This window comes from Anolis carolinensis, unplaced genomic scaffold, assembly GCF_035594765.1.
Source record: "Anolis carolinensis isolate JA03-04 unplaced genomic scaffold, rAnoCar3.1.pri scaffold_7, whole genome shotgun sequence".
Taxonomy (NCBI): domain Eukaryota; kingdom Metazoa; phylum Chordata; class Lepidosauria; order Squamata; family Dactyloidae; genus Anolis; species Anolis carolinensis.
Window position 1 is genome coordinate 36,847,864 of NW_026943818.1, and position 25,629 is coordinate 36,873,492.

Sequence of the window (25,629 nt, forward strand, 5' to 3'; positions counted from 1 at the left end):
TTCTACACAGGAAACAACCAGGGCCAGCTAACACCTCCCAACAAAGGATTCCCCTGGGAAGAAACTGTCAGTGTTTTTTGGTATTAGAGTGTGAAATATTAAATCAAATTGTTGCTGTTTGATTGTGTCTATGTGTTCTGGCAAGCTTTCCAGCAGCACACGAGTTAATTACTTGCCAGCCCAGATTGATTGCCTGCAGGGCCAATGGATCAAGTCTTCCGTTAAGAACCGCTGGGATCTGCAGATAATTTACGACAGGCGCCATCATAGATTGTGGAGTGTGAGGAGTTGCCTGCTTGTACTGATTGCAGACTGGGGAACATGTGTCCTGATAGCGATGGTGTTTGTAGTTGTATATCGTCTGTAAATAAAGAGTTAAGAACCGCTGGGATCAGCAGATAATTTAAGACCGAGGCGCTGTCATGGACTGTGGAATGTGGGGAGTTGCATGCTTGTACTGATTGCAGACTCAGCGAACAGAGAGGACATGCTTTACCACTGCTGGGGGAACATGTGTCCTGATAGCGATGGTGTTTGTAGTTGTATATCGTCTGTAAATAAAGAGTTAAGAACCACTGGGATCAGCAGATAATTTACGACTGAGGTGTCGTTTTGTCGCCGTGGGCGGACACAGCTAGTAACTCTCCCAAAAGGACATTATTTGATTGTTTTTATTTTCTTCTTCCATCTTTAAAATAAAAGTGACAACGACAACGGTGCGGGCGGTCATTCGGGAACCCCCTCCTCGCTGCCGGGGCTGCGCACCACGATGGGGATGCGTGCGGAGATGGTGCGGAGGCACCACGGGAAGTGCGCGGTGGCGGTCAGCTCGTAGCCCACATCCATGATGTCTTCCTCGGAGCGGCGCCCGCCAGAGCTCACCGGCAGGACGCGTGGCAAGGCCAAAGCGCCCCGGACCCGGGTGACCGGGCAAGTCGGCCCCGAGCCCACCGGCGACTCCAGCCGCGTCACCTCCTCCCGCTGCTCCAGCGTCCGGCGCTCGGCCCGCAGGTTGAAGGCCTTGTAGAGCACCACCGAGTGCAAGGCAAAGACCACCTTCTTGAGGGACCTGCCCGTCTCGTTGGAGATCTCGGCCGCAAAGCAGATCTCGTCCCCCGGGGTGAAGATCCCTTTCTCCAGGGAGAGCCGCACCGTCACCGGGGCGCTCTGGAAGCAGCAGTTGTACAGCAGCGTCTTCCGGATCTCCACCACCAACGGGAACTGAAACATGAACATGAGCGTCAAGAGTGTGGTGCTGCAGCTGAAAAGGCCAATGCGATTCCAGGCTGTGTCAATAAAGGAATAGTGTCTACATCAAATGTGAAAGGGATCTAGGAGTCTTAGTAGAACCACAATCTGAAAATGGGAGTCAAAAGTGTGGTGCTGCAGCTAAAAAGGCCAAGGCGATTCTAGGCTGAGTCCATAAGGGAATAGTGTCTACATCAAAGGAAGTCATAGTCCAAGTGAAAGGGATCTAGGAGTCTTAGTAGAAGCACAACCTGAACGTGAGAGTCAAGAGTGTGGTGCTGCAGCTAAAAAGGCCAATGCGATTTTAGGCTGAGTCAATAAGGTGTTAGTGTCTACATCAAAGGAAGTCATAGTGCGTGTGAAAGGGATCTAGGAGTCTTAGTAGAACTACAACCTGAACTTGAGAGTCAAGAGTGTGTTGCCACAGCTAAAAAGGCCAATGCGATTCTAGGCTATGTCAATAAGGGAATAGTGTCTACATCAAATGTGAAAGGGATCTAGGAGCCTTAGTAGAACCACAATCTGAACATGGGAGTCAAAAGTGTGGTGCTGCAGCTAAAAAGGCCAATGCGATTCTAGGCTGCATCAATAAGGTGTTAGTGTCTACATCACAGAAAGTCATAGTGCATGTCAAAGGGATCTAGGAGTCTTAGTAGAACCACAAGCAGAACATGGGAGTCAAAAGTGTGGTGCTGCAGCTAAAAAGGCCAATGTGATTCTAGGCTGCATCAATAAGGTGTTAGTGTCTACATCAAAGGAAGTCATACTGCATGTCAAAGGGATCTAGGAGTCTTAGTAGAACCACAAGCAGAACATGAGAGTCAAGAGTGTGGTGCTGCATCCCAAAAGGCCAATGTGATTCTAGGCTGCGTCAAGAGAAATATTGTGTTTGCATGGAGGGAAGTTATAGAGGTGATAATGTCTACATCAAAGGATGTCATAGTCAATGTGAAAGGGATCTAGGAGTCTTAGCAGAATGACAAGGTGAACGTGAGAGTCAAGAGTGTGGTGCTGCAGCTAAAAAGGCCAATGCGATTCTAGGCTGAGTCAATAAGGTGATAATGTCTACATCAAAGTAAGTCATAGTGCATGTGAATGGGGTCTAGGAGTCTTAGTAGAAGCACAAGCAGAACATGAGAGTCAAGGGTGTGGTGCTGCAGCTAAAAAGGCCAATGCGATTCTAGGCTGCGTCAATAGGAATATTGTGTCTTCATTGAGGCCTCCAGGGTCCAGGGAGGCTCACCTCGGACTCCACTGTGTCCTGCCGGAAGACGGAGGTCCCTTGGACCAGGATGTACTTCTTCTGCTTGCCGAGGATGAGCTCCCGCGTGGCACAAATGGCCTGGAGGAAGTAGGAGATGCGCCCCACGCGGCTGGAGAAGGTGGAGGGGATCCTGGGCGGGAGGACGAAGCGGAAGTCAAAGGTGTGGGCGCCCGGGCCCAGCCAGCTCCCTGCGCGGCGGAGGAGGGAAGGGAGACGGGTTAGTAGAACCACGAGCCAAGAGTGTGACGCAGCCACGGAAAAGGCCAAAGCGATTCTAGACTGCGTGAATCAAGTCTGATGCAGCACCGAAAAAAGACCACTATCTAGACCAGGCATGGGCAAAACTTTGGCCCTCCGGGTGTTTTCGACTCCAACTCCCACAATTCCTACTGGCTGTTAGGAATTGTGGGAGTTGGAGTCCAAAACACCCGGAGGGCTGAAGTTTGCCCATGCCTGGTCTATTTTGTTGGAATGGATGGCCCTTAATTCTAGAAATCAGTCTTGTCTATCTGTATCTATCCATCCATCTATCTTAGTGGGGTTGGGCTGGGATCTATCTATCCTCTATCTATCTATCTATCTATCTATCTATCTATCTATCTATCTATCTATCTATCTATCTAATGCTTACCTATTTTGGGGTAAATTATATAGACAAAACTGACATGTGGATGGCATTCAGTGGCACATTATACTTGAGTAAATATGGCATCTATCCGTCCATCCAATTGTCATCTTAGTAGGGTTGGACTGGATGGTCTTTTGGCCTTTTTCAATTCTGTTTATCCTTCCTTCCTTCCTTCCTTCCTTCCTTCCTTCCTTCCTTCCTTCCTTCCTTCCATCCATCCATCCATCCATCCATCCATCTATATATTGTCTATCTATCTATCTATCTATCTATCTATCTATCTATCTATCTATCTATCTATCTATCTATCTATCTATATCTATCTATCTATCATCTATGCATCTATCTAGCTATCCATCCACATATCTGTCTGTCTGTCTGTCTGTCTGTCTGTCTGCCCTTCCATCCATCTATCTGTCTATCTATCCATCCATCCATCTTAGAAGGGTTGGACTGGATGGTCCTTGGGCCTCTTTCAACTCTGTTTATCCTTCCTGCCTTCCTTCCTTCCTTCCTTACCACCATCCATCCATCTATGCATCTATTTGTCTGTCTGTCTAGGATCTGTCCATTCATCTATCCATCCACCCATCCACATATCTGTCTGTTCATCCATCCATCCATCCATCCTTCAAACGGGACAGGATGGCCCTTAGGACCTCTTCCAACTTGTTATCTATCTATCTACCCATCCATCCATCCAACTATACATCCATCCACCTACCCACCTACCATCCATCCATCTATCTATCTATCTATCTATCTATCTATCTATATCTACCCATCCATCCACCCATCCATCTATCCATCTATACATCCATCCACCTACCATCCATCTATCTATCTATCTATCTATCTATCTATCTATCTATCTATCTACCCATCCATACATCCATACATCCATCCTTCCACGTATCTATCTATCCATCTATCTATCCATCCATCCATCCATCCATCTACATCCATCCATCTATCTATCTATCTATCTACCCATCCATCCATCTAACTATACATCCATCCACCTACCCACCTACCATCCATCCAGCCATCTTTCTATCCATCCGCCCATCCATCTACATCCATCCATTCATCTATCTATCTATCTATCTATCTATCTATCTATCTATCTATCTACCTACCTACCTACCTACCCATCCATCCATCCATCCATCCATCTTTCTATCCATCTGCCCATCCATCCATCCATCCATCCACCCATCTATCTATCTATCTATCTATCTATCTATCTATCTATCTATCTATCTATCTATCTGCCTACCCATCCATCTATACATCCATCCATCTACCCTCCTACCATCCATCCATCCATCCATCCACATATTTATCTGTCTGTCTGTCTGTCTAACATCTCTATCTCTCCATGATCTAGCTCTGTCCATCAACTCTGGGGTGGGGCTCACGCTCGATCTTGAAGGTCTTGCTCTTGTGGACGTAGTCGGCCTTGTTGACGCAGGTGCCACGCTGGCTGTAGTCCTTCTCCACGTTGGCCTCCTCCACCCACTCCAGGTAGCCCCGGCCCACCAGCTCCACCTTCACCAGGGGGTCCACCAGGGTGCCGTGCAGGGTCAGGACCAGCTGGCCCGCCACCTCCGACCCGGCCAGGTAGACCTCCTTGGGCACCAGCAGCTCGATGGACTTCACCACCGACATCCAGGAGCCGAGAGCGGGCCTCTCCGCCACCAGGTCACCTCGGCATCATCATCATCATCATGTCACGGCTATTGTGACATCACACGCGGCTGGAAGGGAGGAAAGGTCCCTCGTCTTCCCAGATGTTGAAGAGCTTCAAAGATTGTGAGAGTTGGAGACACCATCCAAACCCTCCCGACAGATGGCCCTCTGGGGAGATGGTGGCGGGGTACAAAAATAAATTTATTATTATTATTATTATTATTATTATTATTATTATTATTATCATCATCATCATCATCATCATCATCATAGGGCTAGAATTGGAAGGAACCCCCCAAAGGCCATCTAGTCCAACCTCATTCTGAAAGTCACCATTCAAGTACTCCTGACAGATGGCCATCCAACACATCCAACATCCCTGGGGGAGAAGAGCAGTATATAAATTAAATAAAACAAATAAATATTATTGTTATTATTAGAAGTAGAATTTCTAAACATGTTAAAAGAAATGGAAAGTTAATACAGTAGAATCTCACTTATCCTAGACTCACTTATCCAATGTTCTGGATTATCCAACGCATTTTGGTAGTCAATGTTTTCAATATATCATGATATTTTGGTGCTAAATTCGTAAACACAGTAATTACCACATAGCATTAATGTGTAATGACCTACTTTTTCTGTCAAATTTGTTGTTAAACACGATGCTTTGGTGCTTAATTTGTAAAATCATAACCTAATTTGATGTTTAATAGACGTTTCCTTAATCTCTCCTTATTATCCAACATATTCGCTTATCCAACGTTCTGCCGGCTCGTTTATGTTGGATGAGACTCTACTGTATATAGATCATTATATAGAATATTATATTATATTATTAATATATAATGTCTACGATGATATAATATTACAGAAGAGTCTCACTTATCCAACATAAACTGGCTGGCAGAACGTTGGATAAGCGAATATGTTGGATAATAAGGAGAGATTAAGAAAAAGCCTATTAAACATCAAATTAGGTTATGATTTTACAAATTAAGCACCAAAACATCATGTTTAACAACAAATTTGACAGAAAAAGTAGTTCAATACGCAGTAATGTTATGTTGTAATTACTGTATTTATGAATTTAGCACCAAAATATCACGATATATTGAAAACACTGACTACAAAAATGGCTTGGATAATCCAGAAGCTTGGATAAGCAAGACTTGGATAAGTGAGACTCCACTGTACTAGTAACTATAATAATAATAGTATTCTATATTTATATAATGGTTTATAATATTTGTATTATATTATTATTATATTACATATAATATTACTAGTAATATATCAGTATAATGTGTTATTATTTTTGAGATAGAGGTGGATCTACCAATCCACATGGGTGAATAAAAAATCCAAAATACTAATACTACTACGAATAATAATGGTATTCTGTATTTATATAATGATTTATAATATTCATATTATGTTATTATTATATTACATATAATATTACTAGTAATATTGCAGTATAATGTGTTATTATTTTTGATATAGAGGTCATATTATGTTATGTTATGATTATTATATTACATATAATATTACTAGTAATATTGCAGTATAATGTGTTATTATTTTTGATATAGAGGCGAATCTACCAATCCACATGGGTGAATGAAAAATCCAAAATAATAATACTAATACTACTAACAATAATAATAATGGTATTCTATATTTATATAATGGTTTATAATATTCATATTGTGTTATTATTGTTGTTGTTGTTATATTATTATATTAAGTCATGATATTGTCTTAATATTGTTATTATTAGAAGACATGAGGCAATGATCAAAACATGTTACAAGAAATGGAAAGTTAATAGTAGTTTGCAATGGGTTGGGTTAATAGGTTCAGCACTTGGAGAGCTCCTCCAACAATAGCCATTATTATTATATTAAGACATGATATTGTCTTAATATTGTTCTTATTGTTAGAAGACATGAGGCAAAGATCAAAACATGTTACAAGAAATGGAAAGTTAATATAGTAGTTTGCAATGACTTGGGTTAATAGGTTCAGCACCTTGGAGAGCTCCTGACTGGACCTTTTGCCCCAATTGGCTTTTCACAAGGGCTCCCTCCAGTGGCCACAGGAGGGATTGCTCCCCTCTCACCTACTGGGCTCCCAGCATTGTGTGGTGTGCAAGGTGTGAGGCCTTGTGCTGCGGCTTGTGCAACCCAACCTCCGCCTCCAGGCACCGCTTCCATTGGATGGGAATCTGGGAAGGTGAGACTTCGGCCTCGGCATTTTCCGCCCACTCTTTGTGTGGCAATCGCCTCCGATGAGCCGGTGCCAGAGAGTCCCATTCGCACAGGTCCCTGTCGGAAACAGGAGCAAAGAGCAGGTAAGGAATGGAAAGAGATGGTGGGCCCGATACCCTTCCAACTCTGGTCCCATTTCCCCATTATGTGTTGGATGGCCATCTGTCGGGAGTGCTTTTCCAACTCTAGCCCTATTTCCCCACGAAGATGCATTGGATGGCCATCTGTCAGGAGTGCTTGAATGATGCCTTTAAGAATGAGGTTGGACTGGATGGCCTTTGGGAGTCCCTTCCAACTCTACCCCTATTTCCCCATTGATGTGTTGGATGGCCATCTGTCGGGAGTGCTTGAATGGTGGCTTTCAGAATAAGGTTGGACTGGATGGCCTTTGGGGGTCCCTTCCAACTCTACCCCTATTTCCCCATTGATGTGTTGGATGGCCATCTGTCAGGAGTGCTTGAATGGTGCCTTTAAGAATGAGGTTGGACTGGATGGCCTTTGGGAGTCCCTTCCAACTCTACCCCTATTTCCCCATTGATGTGTTGGATGGCCATCTGTCGGGAGTGCTTCTCCAACTGGCCCTATTTCCCCATTAAGATGCATTGGATGGCCATATGTTGGGAGTGCTCGAATGGTGGCTTTCAGAATGAGGTTGGACTAGATGGTCTTTGGGAGTCCCTTTTAGTTCTAGCCCTATGTCTTATGTGTTGGATGGCCATCTGTCGGGAGTGCTTTTTCCAACTCTGGCCCTATTTCCCCATTAAGATGCATTGGATGGCCATCTGTCGGGAGTGCTCGAATGGTGACTACAGAATGAGGTTGGACTAGATGGCCTTTGGGAATCCCTTCTAGTTCTAGCCCTATGTCTTATGTGTTGGATGGCCATCTGTCGTGAGTGCTCAAATGGTGGCTTTCAGAATGAGGTTGGACTGGATGGCCTTTGGGAGTCCCTTCCAACTCTACCCCTATTTCCCCATTGATGTGTTGGATGGCCATCTGTCGGGAGTGCTTGAATGGTGGCTTTCAGAATAAGGTTGGACTGGATGGCCTTTGGGGTCCCTTCTGACTCTAGCTCTATTTCCCCATGAAGATGTTAATGGATCCACAATAGATCCAATCCGACAGGTTGTACCTGTTTGCCATACAGATATTATAAACGGCGGAATGCATCACTATATCTTTTTAAATCATGAATATTCCAAGTCTTGAGACTGGATGGACGAGTTGGTCGGTTTGAAAGCATCCCAATATTATTATTATTATTATTATTATTATTATTATTATTATTATTATTATTATTATTATATCTGTATTTATTATTATTATTTTATTTTTATTTATTTATTTTATTATTATTATTTTATTTTATTATTTTTATTTTATTATTTTTATTATATTTTATTTGTATTTATTATTATTATTTTATTTTTTTATTTTTTTATTTTTATTTATTTATTTTATTTATTTTATTATTATTTTAGTTTTATTATTATTTTAGTGACATCTTCTTCCCAAATGAGTCAAGCCAGACGTTGGGTGGCCATCTGTCGGGAGGGCTCGGATGGTGCCTTGGATTGCATGACTTTCCAATTACGTTGCACCATTGGGATGATGGGGAAACAAACAAACATCCTGCCCTGGATAAGACATAATTGGCACTTTGGGAGCGGATTAGAACCCGCAACCCTGATCCGGATGCAGAGTGAAACTTCTCACGTCTTTCTTAAAGGCTGACTCTTTGGTTGTTTTGGGGCTTCCTTTGCAGTTGCCTTGGACGTCGCGATGGCTGCCCAACCCGAAGGAGAGAGCCAAGAGGCCCCAAAGACAGAGGTAGGTGTTCGAGAAATGCATAGATTCCCACCAAACGATCTCAGATAGATTGAAGCGAGCCCATCCGACTCCTTTATGGTTTGATGTTCTTCTGAGATTCTTCACTGAGCAGTAGGCTGGTCTAGATGCCCTCAAGGGAACCCATCTGACTCTTTTATGGCCTGATATTCCTGGGAGATCATTCACTGAGCAGTGGGTTGGTCTAGATGCCCTCAAGGGGACTCATTTGACTTTTTTATGTGCCACATTCGGTACAGATCCGCCATTCATGGAAGTCGCAGTAGTCTCTGGAAGTGAGTGAAGGTACTGAAAATCCCATCATCCATGGTCCATCCTTCCTCAAACCATACCAGCTCATAGATTGGGTCATGGGGGCTCTATGTGCCAAGTTTGATCATGATCTATCATTGGTGGGGGTCACAGTGGTTTCAGGAAGTGAGTAAAGATACTGCAAGTCCCATCATCCACAATCAATCCTCCTCCAAACTGCACCAGGATATAGAGTGGCTCATGGGGGCATCTGTGCACCAAATTTGGTCCTGATCTGTCATTGGTGGAGGTCGTAGTGGTCTCAGGAAGTGAGTGACAGTACTGCAAGTCCCATCATCCATGGTCTATCCTCCTCCAAACTGCACCAGGACATAAAGTGGGTGATGGGGGCTGTGTGTGTCAAGTTTGGTCCTGATCCATCATTGGTGGGGATCGCAGTGGTCTCAGGAAGCAAGTGGCAGTACTGTAAGTCCCATCATCCATGGTCCATCCTCCCCCAAACCACACCAGGACATAGAGTGGGTCATGGGGCGTCTGTGTGTCAAGTTTGGTCCTGATCCATCATTGGTGTGGGTCGCAGTGGTCTCAGGAAGCGAGTGAGAGTACTGTAAGTCCCATCATCCATGGTCCATCCTCCCCCAAATTGCACCAGGACATAGAGTGGGGCATGGGGGCCCTGTGTGCCAAATTTGGTCCTGATCTATCATGGATGTGGGTCGCAGTGGTCTCAGGAAGTGGTCATCCATAGTCCATCCTCTTCCAAATTGCACCAGGACTTAGATTGGGTCATGGGGCATCTGGGAAGGACTATAGACATGTGATTGTACTGAGCATGTTCAGACACAGGACTCAATTTTGTATTCAGTATGTGTCTGGACCTCAGTGGAGGTGGAGGCATGTATATGTATATATATATACATGTATATGTTCCTCTTTCCCCCAGAGCGTCGTGACCCGGATCACCAGCCTCCCCTTGGTCAGCTCGACCTACGACGCCTGCTCCGCCGTGTACAATTACGCCAAGGAGACCTTCCCGTACATCAACACCGCCTGCAACGTGGCCGAGATGGTGGCGGCGGTGGCCCTCGGGAGCGCCGTGGGGGGCGCCCAGCCCATCCTCAACCACCTCGAGCCCCAGAGTGAGTACGACCACGTTACAAAAAGAGTGTACTGTCTACGTTGTCAATCCAGTTTCCTAATAAGCTTCTCGTTGCTTTCTGCTCAGTCTCGGCGGCCAACCAGTATGCCTGCAAGGGGCTGGATAAACTGGAGGAAACAATCCCCTGCCTCAATCAGCCGGCGCATCAGGTAACTAGGTTTTGTCACCGATAACATGACAACGTTCCACGTGACAGCGATCTAGGCGTCTCACTAGACTATGGGCTGAACGTGAGCCAAGGGTGTGATGCAGCAGCGAAAAAGGCCAATACGATTCTAGGCTGCATGCATAGAAGTCTAGTGCCTAGAGACAGAAGGACGTCATAGCCCACTCTATCAAGACCCTCCTTCTCTGGAGGCTTGGATGTCCATCAGTCGGGACATTGTCTCTAGGGCTGGATGGCCATCTGTTGGGAAGGCTTTGATTGTATCTTCCTGCCTGGCAGGAATGGGGGTGGACTGGATGGCCCCTAGGGTCTCTCCCAGCTCTTGGAGTCTTTGATTCTGTAGCTCTATTTCTCTATAGCATGAACTTAATGTCTCTAGGGTTGGATGGCCATCTGTCGGGAGGGATCGAATGGTGTCTTCTCGCTTGGATGAATGTGGTTGGACTGGATGGTCCTTGGGGTGTCTGTCTTCCAGCTCTAGGAGTCTTTGATTCTATAGCATGAACTTGGTAATGTCTCTAAGGCTGGATGGCCATCTATCGGGAGGGATCGAATGGTGTCTTCTCGCTTGGATGAATGTGGTTGGACTGGATGGTCCTTGGGTGTCTTCCAGCTCTAGGAGTCTTTGATTCTATAGCATGAACTTGGTAATGTCTCTAGGGTTGGATGGCCATCTGTTGGGAGGGATCGAATGGTGTCTTCTTGCTTGGGTGAATGGGGTTGGACTGGATCCAATTCTAGGATCCAGAAGTGACCTTCTGCCGGTCTCCCTCCAGGTCATCGAGGAAGGTGTCGTCCTGGCCAAAACGGTGGTGGGTTCCACAGTTGCCACGGCCAAGGATGCCGCCAACGGGGCCAGGGACCTCGTGGTCCATCGAGTCACTGCCGCTGTGGACCTGACGAAGGACATCCTCCAGGACGGTGTGGGGCTGACCAAGTCGGTGGTGGAGGCCACGGTCCAAACCGCCTTGAACGCCGCCGACGATGCCAAGGCCCTGGTCTCGCACCGGGCGGCGGACGTCCTGCAGCTGGGCCGAGACACGGCCAAGGAGAGTGCTGACCTGGCCAAGGCAGTGGTCTCCTCCACCGTCAACACCGCCCTGCAGGCCGCCATCGGTACCAAGGACCTGGTGGTGAGCGGCCAAGTGGCGCAGGCAGGGGCCGTCCAAGAAGGGCTCGAGATGACCCACTTCCTGCAGCAGATGGTGGCCACCGGAGTGGACGCCGCGTTGGGGAAGACGGAGGAGATGGTGGACTTTTACCTCCCCTTCACAGAAGCAGAGCTGGGTAAGACCCATCATCCCCTTTTGGAAAATAACTGCACATATCCTTTTCGAAGTAAATAGCAATCATAAACTTTCTGGAAAGAAGGTGGATACATGCATCCACCTCCACTGAGGTCCAGACACATATTGAATACAAAATTGAGTCCTGCGTCTGAACATGCTCAGTACAACCAGACACACACTGAATACAAAATTGAGCCCTGCGTCTGAACATGCTCAGTACAACCAGACACATACTGAATACAAAATAGAGTCCTGCATCTGAACATGCTCAGTACAATCAATCACATGTCTATAGTCCTTCCCACACCAAACTGGCAAATCAATATACAGGTTAACAAATATATATATATATACATACATCCACCTCCATTGAGGTCCAGACACATACTGAATACAAAATGGAGTCCTATGTCTGAACATGCTCAGTACAACCAGATACATACTGAATACAAAATTGAGTCCTGCGTCTGAACATGCTCAGTATAATCAATCACATGTCTATAGTCCTTCCCACACCAAACTGGCAAATCAACATACACATAGAATACAGGTTAGCAAATATATACATATACATGCATCCACCTCCACTGAGGTCCAGACACATACTGAATACAAAATAGAGTCCTGTGTCTGAACATGCTCTGTACAATCAAACTGCATTCATTCTCTAATGTAGACTCATCCCTTCCCCTAAGAAGACCTTTGACCTGCTCTGGATTCTGCGAGGTTATGATGATTGCTCAAAAAATGGGGATTTGCATAATGATGGCCCTTGTTCGCAGTCACATATTTGGCTGGGAAAATAACGTGGGATGATCGGCATCAGAGCAAAGCCAGATAATGACAACCTTCAAGCCAAGTCCAAAACAACAATACCCCGTATCAAGAAAGCCAGACAATCAGGGAGAAAGGAATGCTGTCCAACTTTAGAGTAAGAGTATCAAGGTTGTCTCTCAGAAATATGGACCCTTGAAACACAGGTGTGCGAGGCACAATCTCATGGCTTCTTGGTCGGGCTTGGGCTTAAATTAAGTAGTGTTTACTTGGTATCTCTCAGAAATAAAGACCCTCTTTGTTTCTCTCTTTTCAGCTAATCTGGCCACCGAAGTGCAGGGCTTTGGGCCAGCGGAGGGGCAACAGGGCTACTTTGTGCGCCTGGGATCTCTCTCCAGCAAGGTCCGCCGTCGGGCCTACCTGCATTCACTGACCAAGCTTCGGCACATGAAGGAACGCACCCAGGACCGGCTCTCCCAGCTCCAGCAAGTCATCAGCCTGGTAAGTCAGATGAGTAATAATAGTAATAGTAATAATAATAAATAAATAAATAAATAATAAAGCAAAGTGAAGAACCTGCTCTGATTGAAGTCAAAAATCAGAAACTCCTCAAAGCACAGCAGACAAAAAAATCAGTACAAGAAAACCGCACTACAAACTAGAGCTGACAGCTGGCACAATAAAACATTGCATGGAAAGTTCCTTGACAAAATTGAAGGAAAAGCTGATAAGGAGAAGACCTGGCTCTGGCTCACGAATGGGACCCTGAAGAGGGAGACAGAAGGCCTGATCCTTGCAGCCCAGGAGCAAGACATCAGGACAAAGGCAATTCAGGCCAAGATCGAAAAATCAGCTGATGACCCAAAATGAAGACTGTGCAAGGAAACCGACGAAACCATGGATCATATCCTCAGCTGCTGTAAGAAAATCGCACAGACAGGTTACAAACAGAGGCACAACTATGTGGCCCAAATGATTCATTGGAACTTATGTCTCAAGTACCACCTCCCAGCAGCAAAGAACTGGTGGGATCACAAACCTGCAAAAGTATTGGAAAATGAGCACGCAAAGATACTTCCGAATCCAGACTGACAAAGTTCTGGAACACAACACACCAGACATCACAGTTGTGGGAAAGAAAAAGGTTTGGATCATTGATGTCGCCATCCTAGGTGACAGTCGCATTGACGAAAAACAACAGGAAAAACTCAGCCGCTCTCAGGACCTCAAGATTGAACTGCAAAGACTCTGGCAGAAACCAGTGCAGGTGGTCCCGGTGGTGATCTGCACACTGGGTGCCGTGCCAAAAGATCTCAGCCGGCATTTGGAAACAATAGACATTGACAAAATTACGATCTGCCAACTGCAAAAGGCCACCTGACTGGGATCTGCACGCATCATCCGAAAATATATCACACAGTCCTAGACACTTGGGAAGTGTTCGACTTGTGATTTTGTGAAACGAAATCCAGCATATCTATCTTGTTTGCTGTGTCATACAATGTCGTTGTGTCAATAATAATAATAATAATAATAATAATAATAATAATAATAATAATAATTTGTACTTGGCATGATTGGGTGTAGTGGTTCACGCTAAATCATGGGTCATCATTCTCACTCAGACACGGACTTTAGCAAACGACAACTACCAGGATTGCATGGAGCAGGACTGCATGCGACCAGCTGCAAAAATCGATATGGTGATGCTTCTCGTTGTGTTGTGTCTCAGCTAAAGCGGGATGTAAATAAATAATATTATCTTCTAATATTGTTTCTCTTGAATTTTCCCACCCTTCTGCCCACTTCCGTCAGGTCGAGCAGCTCAAAAAAGGTGTGGGGCAGCGGGTGCAAGACGCGCAGCAGAAACTGAACCAGTTGGTGGCCGAATGGACCCAGACGCAGCCGGGAGGCGTTGCCGAAGGAGACCTCCCGTCCGAGGTACTTTGGAGGAACTCAGGCCTTCCCCATTCCATCTATCTATCTATCTATCTATCTATCTATCTATCTATCTATCTATCTATCTATCTATCTATCAATCGACGAGGATTGGATGAAAGTTAAAGACTCCACCTTCGTAACTCAGTAGATGGCAGTACTGGTATGCAACAGGTACTGGCCTGTTCAGTAGACTCTCCTCTACAGTTAATTCCATTTGGCGGGAAGCCTTAGCATTGAACGGTTGTGTTGTTAAAGGGCGAAGTATGGAACCCTGTGCAGACGGGGAAGCCTTAGCATTGAACAGTTATTTATTTATTTATTTATTTACAGTATTTATATTCCGCCCTTCTTTCTCACCCCGAAGGGGACTCAGGGCGGATTACAATGAACACATATATGGCAAACATTCAATGCCAACAGACAAACAACATACAGTAGAGTCTCACTAATCCAAGCTAAACAGGCCGGCAGAAGCTTGGATAAGCGAATATCTTGGATTATAAGGACTGATCAAGGAAAAGCCTATTAAACATCAAATTAGGTTATGATTTTACAAATTAAGCACCAAAACTTCATGTTATACAACAAATTTGACAGAAAAAGTAGTTCAATATGCAGTAATGTTATGTTGTAATTACTATTTACGAATTTAGCACCAAAATAACACGATATATTGGAAACATTGACTACAAAAATGGCTTGGATTATCCAGAGGTTTGGATAAGCGAGGCTTGGATTAGTGAGACTCTTAGTGAGACAGACACAGAGGCATTTAACTTTTTTTTTCCAGCTTCACGATTCTGGCCACAGGGGGAGCTGTTGCTTCACTGTCCACTAGTGGCTGTACTTCCTCATTCCTTTCCTCGTGTTTTGCTGGCAGTTTTATGATGTTGTAAATTAGTTAAATTAGCCTCCCGCATAAAGCGTACCTAAATTTCCCTACTTGACAGATGCAACTGTCTTTCGGGGCTGCATAGGTCAACAGCAAGCCGGGCTATTTAATGGTCGGGGGCTTAACCCGACCCGGGCTTCGAACTCATGACCTCTCGGTCAGTATTGATTTATTGCAGCTGGTTACTAGCCAGCTGCGCCAGAGCCCGGCCCTAGACACGGTTGTGTTGTTAAAGTGCCAAGTATGGAACCCTGCGCAGACGGGGAAGCCTTAGCATGATCCCTTGGATGCAACTCAAAGATCCTGTGATTCTAACTCTTGGATGACAGTTAATCTTGTTTCCCCGACCACAGGTGGAGCCCCGTGCCTTGGCCCTGCTGCGCTTCGTGACCCAGGACCTGGGCCCGGTGTCCCTGCGCCTGGTGGGGGTCCTGAAGGGTCTACCCCGCAGCCTCCGTGAGAGGGTGAACCAGGCACTCCATAACGCCTTACAGCTCCACGCCTCCTTCTCCACGGTCTCCTCCATCCACGACCTCTCCGACGGCACCTTGACCCAGGCACACAAGACGGCCACCCAGGCCCGGGAGTGCCTGGACACCCTGGTCAAGCACATTGCCCAGGCTGCGCCGCTGAACTGGGTCGTTGGGCCTTTCCGTCCCTCATATCCCCTCGACAATAACAAAACAGAAACGTCCCATCCCAATGATCAGGAGATGGAAGAGATACCAGACGCGGATGTTGGAGAAGAGATACCGGCCGCGGACGTCGGAGAACCGCCGAAAGAGATGGAAAAGGCATCCGGAGGGCTCGGATCGGTGGACGAAAGTGGAGCCCAAGAAAACGCCGAGGTGCTGACCAAGGTTTGGTCCGACATGCCAAGGAAGGCGAGGAAGCAAGAGGAGCGAGCCGTGCCGGAGAAGGCGTGCAAAAGCGACCTCAACCAGGTCTCCGAGCATTAGATGCCTTCAACGCCCATCCCAAGTTGAAATGAACGGTTGTGTTGTTCAGGGGCAGCTAACAAAGGATGCCCCCAGGCAGGAAGAAGCCAGTAGATGAAGCTATTTAATGCTAATTAAGGTGATTAACTACAACATTCACACTGGCCTCCAACTGACAAGAGTTCTTCTCTCACCCTAGACTTTCCACAGATATATATAAACCTTCCTTGCTTAGTTTCTCCATACCTCACAACCTCTGAGGATGCCTGCCATAGATGTGGGTGAAACGTCAGGAGAGAATGCTTCTAGAACATGGCCATACAGCCCGGAAAACATACAACAACCCCGATTGTGTTGTTAAAGTGTGAAGTACGGAACTTACTGCGCAGATGGGGAAGCCTCTTCCCACTCAAAGACTCTTTGAAATGCCTGAGAAAGAGCACTGGATGTTGTGTCGTTTCCAAGCTGTATGGATGTATTCTCGCATCATTTTCTCCTGACATTCCACCTGCATCCTCAGAAGACTCCAGCCACAGATGCGGGCAAAATGTCAGAAGAAAATGATGCTAAAATACAGCCATACAGCTTGGAAACCACACAACAACATGCCAATTATTCCGTGAGAGTCTTCAACAGCATTAGATGTCTTTGCTTCCAATACAAGCCTATTAAATGTCAACATTCCAGTGAATTCGCCATGAAATCCTTCAACAGCATTTAGATACCTTTGCTTCTAACACAAGCCTATTAAATGTCAACATGTTTCTGCGATGCCTTCCTGAACGGCAAGGGGTTGGACTAGATGGCCTCTGGGATCCCTTCTGACTCTACGAAGCGCCCAGAAAAGAGCATTAGATGCCTTTGTTTCTGATTCACGGAAGAAGTCGACACTTGGTTTACACAACCGACGTCTCACAGTCCCCATCGTGTTGTCTTCGCCTTTGTCATCCACAAAAGAAAACGAAATAAATATTAAGCATGTAAACAAAGGAAACATACGACTGCTAACCTTACAACAAGGGCTATCTAGTCCATCCCTGCTCTGCACAACTAAAACACTCCTTAAAGAGGACCATCCACCTTCCTGTTTTCTAACAAAAGCTGAGAATTTCCATAAACTTTTCTTAACTGTGTGTATACATGAAGTCTTCTTTCCCACTTCGTTTATTGCCATTTGTATTACAGATAATAATAATGATAATGATAATAATAATAATAATAATAATAATAATAAAGCAAAGTGAAGACCCTGCTTTGATTGAAGTAAAAAATCAGAAACTCCTCAAAGCACAGCAGACAAAAAAAAAACAGTACAAGAAAACCGCACTACAAACTAGAGTTGACAGCTGGCACAACAAAACATTGCATGGAAAGTTCCTTGACAAAATTGAAGGAAAAGCTGATAAGGAGAAGACCTGGCTCTGGCTCACAAATGGGACCCTGAAGAAGGAGACAGAAGGCCTCATCCTTGCAGCCCAGGAGCAAGACATCAGGACAAAGGCCATTCAGGCCAAGACTGAAAAATCAGCTGATGACCCAAAATGCAGACTGTGCCAGGAAGCTGACGAAACCATGGATCATATCCTCAGCTGCTATAAGAAAATCGCACAGACAGACTACAAACAGAGGCACAACTATGTGGCCCAAATGATCCATTGGAACTTATGCCTCAAGTACCACCTCCCAGCAGCAAAGAACTGGTGGGATCACAAACCTGCAAAAGTATTGGAAAATGAGCACGCAAAGATACTGTGGGACTTCCGAATCCAGACTGACAAAGTTCTGGAACACAACACACCAGACATCACAGTTGTGGAAAAGAAAAAGGTTTGGATCATTGATGTTGCCATCCCAGGTGACAGTTGCATTGACGAAAAACAACAGGAAAAACTCAGCCGCTATCAGGACCTCAAGATTTAACTTCAAAGACTCTGGCAGAAACCAGTGCAGGTGGTCCCAGTGGTGATGGGCACACTGGGTGCCATGCCAAAAGATCTCAGCCGGCATTTGGAAACAATAGACATTGACAAAATCATGATCTGCCAACTGCAAAAGGCCACCTGACTGGGATCTGCGCGCATCATCCGAAAATACATCACACAGTTCTGGACACTTAGCAAGTGTTCGACTTGTGGTTTTGTGAAACGAAATCCAGCATGTCTATCTTGTTTGCTGTGTCATAATAAAATAATAATGGTAATTAGGAGGAACTAGCTGTGTCCGGCCACACGTTGCTGTGGCAAAGTCTACTCTTCTGACTGGCAGCCAGGGAAAAAGGGCTCTTCCTTGTCCTCTGTAATTTGGACTTTATTTTTCTAGGGTTTTTTATTGAAAGACATAGATTGGATGACTATGTCTTTTGTGGCCAAATTTGGTGTGATTTGGTTCAGTGGTTTTTCTGTTTACTCCATGGGAAAAATGCACATTACATTTTTATATATATAGACTAGCTGTGCCCAGCCACACGTTGCTGTGGCGAAGTATGGTGGTATGGGAAATAAAGTATTGAGGAATTAGTGGTAGTTAAGGTAAAGGGTAAAGGTTTTACCTTACATCAAGTCCATTATAAATGGGTTATATAGCTGTGTGGAAGGGCCTTGAGTCTACACTGCCATATAATCCTGTTCAAATCAGATAATCTGTATTTTATAGGCAGTGTGGAAGAGGCCTAAGTGAGGCCTAACTCTGCCTGTCCCCTGGGCTGAGTGGGATGCTAGGAGACCAAGTGGGCGGATCTTAGCCTTCTAACTGGCAGCAATTGGATAAAAACAAAACAAAAAGCTCAGCCCAGGGGACAGGCAGAGTTAGACCTCACTTAGGCCTCTTCCACACTGCCTATAAAATACAGATTATCTGGTTGTAACTGGATTATATGGCAGTGTAGACTCAAGGCCCTTCCACACAGCTATATAACCCATTTATAGCCTTCTAACTGGCAGCAATTGGATAAAAACAATTCTTCCTTCTCCCTCTAATTAGGACTTTATTTTTCTTTTCTTTTTGTTGTATGAACGTAGAGGCATGGATGAGGGGTTGTGCTACCAAGTTTAGTGTTTCTGGGATGTGTAGTTTTGTTGTTTTGTCCTAGGCTGAAATTTCATTACCCTTTTATATATATAGATGTAAAGAAGGGCTGGAAAAATCTATCTATACACATAATAAACGTTAAAATGTGTATGCGTGTGTGGCTGGGGTGTGTCCACTTCCACAGACAAACTCCCACTTCCACTAACAGACCTGGACATTTTGAAATTGTAGGTACTGGGATGTATAGTTTACCTACAATGAAAGAGCACTCTGAACTTCACCAAAGATGGAATTGGACCAAACTTGGCACACAGAGCCCCCATGACCAGCAATAAATACTGGAAGTCTTTGGAGGAAATTCACCTTGATTTGTGGGAGTTGTAGTTCACCTACATCTAGAGAACACTTTGAACCCAAACACCGATGCATCTCGACCAAACTTGGCACACAGACCTGATATGCCAACATGTGATTACTGGGCTCACAAAGATGAGGGATGAAAAGAATCTCGTTGCAACAAGTCGGCACAAGAAATTGACGGATTGAACACCAGCCATGTCTTTGACTGCACTGGGTGGGGTGATGGGAGTTGTAGTCCAACCGGTTTCTTTGGTAATAATAATCCCTTCAAGGGAAGGAGTGGCCAACCGGTTTAGGCGTGCGGAAGAAGCACAAAAACAATAGAGACATGGCAAAGATGCAGGTGAACTACAACTCCCAAATATCTAGGTCAATTTTCCACGGACTCCTGCAATATGTTCAATTGGTCATGGGGGTTTTCTGTGCCAAGTTTGGTTCTGTGCCAAGTTTGTTGGTGGGGGTCACAAAATCTCTGCATGCAGGTGAAATACAACTCCCAAAAAATCAAGATCAATTCCCCTCAAATCCCTGCACTATGTTCAGTTGGTTATGGGCCTTCTCTGTGCCTAGTTTGGTCCCGGTCCATTGTCGGTGAGGATCACAAAATCTCTGGATGCAGGTGAACTACAACTCCCAAAAAAAATCAAGATCAATTTCCCCCAAATCTCTCCAATATGTTCAATTGGTCATGGGGTTTCTCTGTGCCTAGTTTGGCCCCAGTCCATTGTTGGTGAGGATCACAAAATCTCTGGATGAAGGTGAACTACAACTCCCAAAAAAATCAAGTTCAATTCCCCTCAAATCCCTACAGTACGTTCAGTTGGTTATGAGCCTTCTCTGTGCCTAGTTTGGTCCCGGTCCATTGTTGGTGAGGATCACAATATCTCTGGATGCAGGTGAACTACAACTCCCAAAAAACAAGGTCAAAATCAAACCCTTGCAAAATTCCTAGATCCTTTTCCTATGGATTATGACTTCCGATTCCTAGATCAGTTTCCTACGGATCATGACTTCCCATGATACTATCCTCGTATGGATGCAACCTAGAATCGCATTGGCCTTTGCCGCTGCAGCATCACACTGTCGGCTTCCAAAGACTCCGAGAACACAGCCAAATTCATCTCTGCGCAATGCAATGTGTAATGTGTAGCACCACACATTTCTTCCTGTTGGAAGTCATTGTGTTTGTTTAGGCCTCAGCTGTGCAAGTATTTTAGACTCTGATCCTGAACTTTGAACCAGGAAACGGGCTCAAAACTTTCAGGAAGCGGCTCAAATCAGAGCCCAGACGCTTCCTGTTTCCTTGCTGCACATGCTCCACCTCAAAGGCCAACATCGCCAGGGACTCCCCGCTGCTTCGGGCAAGTAGCCGGCCCTTTTTAGCAACCGAAGCCTGGCTGGATTGGTGGCAAAGAGCCAGGTAAGGAATTGGCAAGAAAATCACATTCCTCTCTTCAAAGAGGAAGGAAAGAACAATTCAACAATTGTTGTTATTCAACATGCAGCATTGGACTTAGGCAATGAAGTCTCCTATCTTGGAGGTTTGTAAAAAATCTAGATGGCCATCAATCGGGACGGCTTGGATGGTGTCTTCTGTGAAATGTGAGCCTCCTTCTTGGCAAAGCGCACTCAGTCTGGCCATCTGTGGGGAGGGCTTGGATGGTGTCTTCTATGAAATGTGGCCCTCCTTGGCAAAGCGCACTCAGTCTGGCCATCTGTCGGGAGGGCTTAGATGGTGTCGTCTGTGAAATGTGGCCCTCCTTCTTGGCAAAGTGCACCCTGGATGGCCATCTGTCGGGAAGGCTTGGATGGTGTCGTCTGTGAAATGTGGCCCTCCTTCTTGGCAAGGATCACCTTCCCAAAACAAGCTTTCCTAGGCCTTCATCTCCTTCTCTAGCAGTTTTTAAACAAAGGCTGGGTGGCCATCTGTCGGGAGGGTTTTGATTGTGTTCCTGCCTGGCAACAAGGGGGTGGACTAGATGTCCCTTGGGGGGGAGGTCTCATACAAATCTAGGATTCAACTATTCCATAGCTCTCTTTCTCCATGCTTAATGTCTATGAGGTCAGATGGCCATCTGTCGGGAGGGATCGAACGGTGTTCCTGCCTGGCGGAAAGGGGGTTGGACTGGATGGCCTTTGGGAGTCCCTTTCTAGGATGCTTATCTACATTCCCACTGTGTTTCGGAAAAACTTTTCTATTTCTTGTCCAACAATGCTTCTTAGGCAATGCTTTGCTGATATTGCATTATTATTATTATTGCAGCAGACTGCTTTGATGCAATCTGATTTTAATCTCACCTAAACGGTAGTTTCGCTGTTTACCTTTAATACCTTGCATTGCGTTTGAATCACGTTATTCTTTTAATGTGCAATTATTTTATGCGCTGCTGTATTGCCTTATGTTTATTTTGTATGTGAACGTTCTATTGACTCAGAGCATCAGTAAGCTAATATTGATTAAACGGTCCATTTTTTAATGCAGTTCGTGTTTAATTCTATTTTAAATGCTTGTCTATTTATAGGTTTTTAATTATATTGTTTTTATTGTGAGCCACTTTGAGTTTCTTTTTTAGAGAGATACAAAGAGATAATGGTAGTAGTAGTAGTAGTAATAATAATAATGAGTTGCTGAGTTTTTCAGGCTGTCTGGCCATGTTCCAGAAGCATTCTCTCCTGATGTTTCGCCCACATCTATGGCAGGCATCTCCAGAGGTTGTTAGATCTAGGAAAGTGGGGTATATATATCTGTGGGATGATGTCCAGGGTGGGAGAAAGAACGATCTGTTTGAGGCAAGTATGAATGTTGCCGTCGGCCACCTTGATTAGCACTGAATGGCCTTGCAGCTTCAAAGCCAGGCTGCTTCCTGCCCGAGGGAATCCTTTGTTAGGAGCTGTTAGCTGGCCCTGATTGTTTTCTGTCTGGAATTCCTCCGTTTTCTGAGTCTTGTTTTATTTCCTTCCCAGGTGATATTGAAAGATGGCGGAGAGCCCTGGGCTGCATCCAAGTCTGGAGGGCATCTTCCACATTTTGGCCCAAGTCCCCGAGGAGAAGTTGATCGACTATAAACATAAACTGAGCTGCGAGCGGCAAAACCGGCGGAGCTCTCAGCTCCTACAAACCATGATCCTGTTGACTTTAAAACGAGAAACAGAGGCCCGGAGGAGCCTGGATGCTTTGAGGGGTGACCCAGTGGCGGCTCGCATTTCCCGCTATTGCACTGCTACAGCAAACACGGCCAATGTTGTTCCTCCTCTGCAAAAGGAGGAGGGGGCAGCCGAAATGTGGCTGGCCGTGGCTCGGATCTACTCGCTGCTGGTGGACGCAAAGTGGTGTTGTCATGTACTCAGAGATGAGGCCTACCGGGTAGCCGTCGCCGCGTTCCGATCTGGCGGCGGCAGCAAGGACCGGCTTCGGGGTCTCGCAGATGAAGCCTTGGAGAAGTGTGGGATGGGCTTCATGTTTGGCTCGGGGGAAACGGGGAAGGCCCTGAGGGTGAGTGATCCGGTGCCAGTCACGAGGGTGAGCAATACGGTGCCGGTCCCAAGAGCGAGCGATCCAGTGCCGGTCACGAGGGCGAATGATCTGGTGCCGGTCCCAAGGGCGAGCGATCCGGTGCTAGTCATGAGGGCGAACGATCTGGTGCCAGTCCCGAGGGTGAGCGATACGGTGCCGGTCCCGAGGGCGAACGATCAGGTGCCAGTCACGAGGGTGAACAATCTGGTGCCGGTCCCAAGGGCGAGCGATCCGGTGCCAGTCATGAGGGCGAACGATCTGGTGCCAGTCCCGAGGGTGAGCGATACGGTGCCGGTCCCGAGGGCGAATGATCAGGTGCCAGTTACGAGGGTAAACAATCTGGTGCCGGTCCCAAGGGCGAGCGATCCGGTGCCGTTCCTGAGGGTAAACGATCCTGTGCTGTTCCCGAAGGCGAGTGATCCGGTCCCGGTCCTGAACTCCTTGGATCCTCAGCCGCTCCGATCCACCGGAAGCCCGACCTCCATCGTGAGCCACTTGGAGATCAGTCATTCCCTCACGGTGCCCTTTCAGACGCATTCGGTGCATTACGGCACCGGGATCAGCAAGCTTTGCGGCGAAATAAGGGACACCGAAGAGAGAAACAGAGATGAATCTCTAACGGGGAGAACGGAAAGCGGTGACCTCAAGGGCAGCCGTTGCTCTTCCTCCGATCCATCTGTCTCACCGGAAAGGAGTGTGCAGTGCCCTGAACCTGTTACTGGAAAGCACGTCTCTCCAAGGAGTTTGCCGCACGATCCGCGGATATCGTCTGCAGATTCGACACAGTATCCGCGCAACTCTGTGGCGGATCCGTATTCCCAAAAGCCACCCTCAAATTCTGTTTCAGGCCCTCCACCGGCTGTGTCTTCGTCGTCGGAGCCGCAGGAGTTCTTCACCTTTGTCGTGGTTCACGCCGACGAAGACGAGGCCATCGCCTGCCGCGTCAAGGCCCGGCTGGAGAGCATGGGCATCCCTGATGGTGCGACCTACAGCGAGGATTTCCTCGTCCCCGGCCGCTGCCAGCTGGGCTGCTTCGAGAATGCCTTGGAAGACTCGGCCTTCACTCTCTTCCTCCTGACGGAGAACTTCAAGAGCCGGCTCTGCGCCTACCAAACCAACACGGCACTCATGGACTCCTTGACCCACTTCTGCAAGGCCAACACAGTGATCCCCTTCCTCCCCAAGGAGAGGCCGCTCAAGACGAGGGAGATGCCGCTCTTATTGAAGGGATTGGTGCCCTTGGACGAGAACTCTCCCGTTTTCGCCAAGCGGGTCAAGAAGACCTTCAGGGAGGAGGACATCCGAAGGAAGAAAGCGGACTGGAGCGTCCGAAGGCAGAACCGGGAGAGGGAACGGTTGCAAGAGCAGAACCGGGAATACCAGCAGCAACTGCAGCGTCTTTCGGAGCTCAGCATGAACATGACGTCCCTGCAAGGCTTTCCAGGAATGCCTCAACCTCCGCCAGGCCCTGACCTGACTTCTCTCTGCCCGTCCTTTATGTTCCCCCAGGGCTTTGGAGGCGCTCGGCCGCCGCTGATCATCCAAAACGCCCAAATGGTCCAAATCGGAGACTGTAACAACATGCAGGTGGAGAGGACCAACGCGACGCTGGGCACGGCCGAGGAAAACGGCATTGTGAATCCGTGACCGAAAATAAAGCCCATTTCTCACATCTGCCTGTTCGTCTCTTAACACAATCCTAGCATTGGAAGACCCCCCGTGACGAAGTGTGTTAAAGCACTAAGCTGCTGAACTTGCGGACCAAAAGGTCCTGGGTTCAATTCCCGGGAGCGGAATGAGCAACCACTGTTAGCCCCAGCTCCCACCAACCTAGCAGTTCGAAAACATGCCAATGTGAGTAGATCAATAGGTACCGCTCCAGTGGGAAGGTAACGGCGCTCCATGCAGTCATGCCAGTGGCCTCATGACCTTGGAGGTGTCTATGGACAACGCCGGCTCTTCGGCTTAGAAATGGAGATGAGCACCAACCCCCAGAGTCAGACACGACAAGACTTAACGTCAGGGGAAAACCTTTACCTTTACCAAGGGTCATCCAGTTGCACCCCATACTGCCAGGAACACGTCATTAAAACCCTCCCAACAGATGGCCATCTGCAACATTCACACTCGCCTCTGACAAGAGAGGTTTAGGGAGAATTCACCATGATTTATAGGAGTTGTAGGTACTGGGATGTATAGTTCACCAGCAATCTAAGAGTACACCACCAATGATGGACCTGGAACTAATGACCAACAAAAAATGACCCATGACCAACAAAAAATACTGGCAGTCTTTAAAGGGATTTATAAGAGTTGTAGTTCACCCACATCCAGAGTGCACTAGGAACCCAAATAATGATGAAT

General features: G+C 46.5%; 3 protein-coding genes across 5 annotated transcripts; 2 read left to right on the forward strand and 1 right to left on the reverse strand.

Annotated features, from left to right (window-relative positions):
- Positions 1–653: 653 nt before the first annotated feature.
- arrdc5 (arrestin domain containing 5) lies at positions 654–4,811 on the reverse strand. Its single transcript, XM_062958881.1, has 3 exons — positions 4,562–4,811; positions 2,492–2,700; positions 654–1,221 (listed from the first exon to the last, which is right to left on the reverse strand). Exons 1-3 carry the CDS (start codon positions 4,809–4,811, stop codon positions 727–729), a joined length of 954 nt encoding a protein of 317 aa, XP_062814951.1. The 3' UTR covers positions 654–726.
- On the forward strand, positions 2,612–19,539 carry LOC100563438 (perilipin-3). 3 transcript variants are annotated; one of them, XM_062958880.1, is made up of 8 exons: positions 2,612–2,729; positions 8,871–8,935; positions 10,149–10,344; positions 10,431–10,513; positions 11,307–11,817; positions 12,910–13,094; positions 14,409–14,534; positions 15,780–19,539. In XM_062958880.1, exons 2-8 carry the CDS (start codon positions 8,888–8,890, stop codon positions 16,383–16,385), a joined length of 1,755 nt encoding a protein of 584 aa, XP_062814950.1. In that variant the 5' UTR covers positions 2,612–2,729; positions 8,871–8,887; the 3' UTR covers positions 16,386–19,539. The 3 variants fall into 3 exon arrangements, with proteins under 3 accessions (XP_062814950.1, XP_062814949.1, XP_062814948.1); XM_062958879.1 differs by lacking the exon at positions 2,612–2,729 and adding an exon at positions 4,887–5,019; XM_062958878.1 differs by lacking the exon at positions 2,612–2,729 and adding an exon at positions 6,539–7,188.
- A 113-nt stretch (positions 19,540–19,652) lies between these two features.
- ticam1 (TIR domain containing adaptor molecule 1) lies at positions 19,653–24,937 on the forward strand. Its single transcript, XM_008122224.3, has 2 exons — positions 19,653–21,171; positions 22,716–24,937. Exon 2 carries the CDS (start codon positions 22,729–22,731, stop codon positions 24,910–24,912), a length of 2,184 nt encoding a protein of 727 aa, XP_008120431.1. The 5' UTR covers positions 19,653–21,171; positions 22,716–22,728; the 3' UTR covers positions 24,913–24,937.
- Positions 24,938–25,629: the final 692 nt, after the last annotated feature.

Bases quoted from the DNA above. Each gene is read 5' to 3' on its own strand.
- arrdc5 (XM_062958881.1), bottom strand. From the start codon at position 4,811: ATGTCGGTGGTGAAGTCCATCGAGCTGCTGGTGCCCAAGGAGGTCTAC. The intron at 2,701-4,561 runs GTGAGCCCCACC...TCCGCCGCGCAG, and splicing joins CAAGACCTTCAAGATCGAGC to GGAGCTGGCTGGGCCCGGGC. The intron at 1,222-2,491 runs GTGAGCCTCCCT...TTCATGTTTCAG, and splicing joins AGGACACAGTGGAGTCCGAG to TTCCCGTTGGTGGTGGAGAT.
- LOC100563438 (XM_062958880.1), top strand. From the start codon at position 8,888: ATGGCTGCCCAACCCGAAGGAGAGAGCCAAGAGGCCCCAAAGACAGAG. The intron at 11,818-12,909 runs GTAAGACCCATC...CTCTCTTTTCAG, and splicing joins CTTCACAGAAGCAGAGCTGG to CTAATCTGGCCACCGAAGTG. The intron at 13,095-14,408 runs GTAAGTCAGATG...CACTTCCGTCAG, and splicing joins TCCAGCAAGTCATCAGCCTG to GTCGAGCAGCTCAAAAAAGG.
- ticam1 (XM_008122224.3), top strand. From the start codon at position 22,729: ATGGCGGAGAGCCCTGGGCTGCATCCAAGTCTGGAGGGCATCTTCCAC.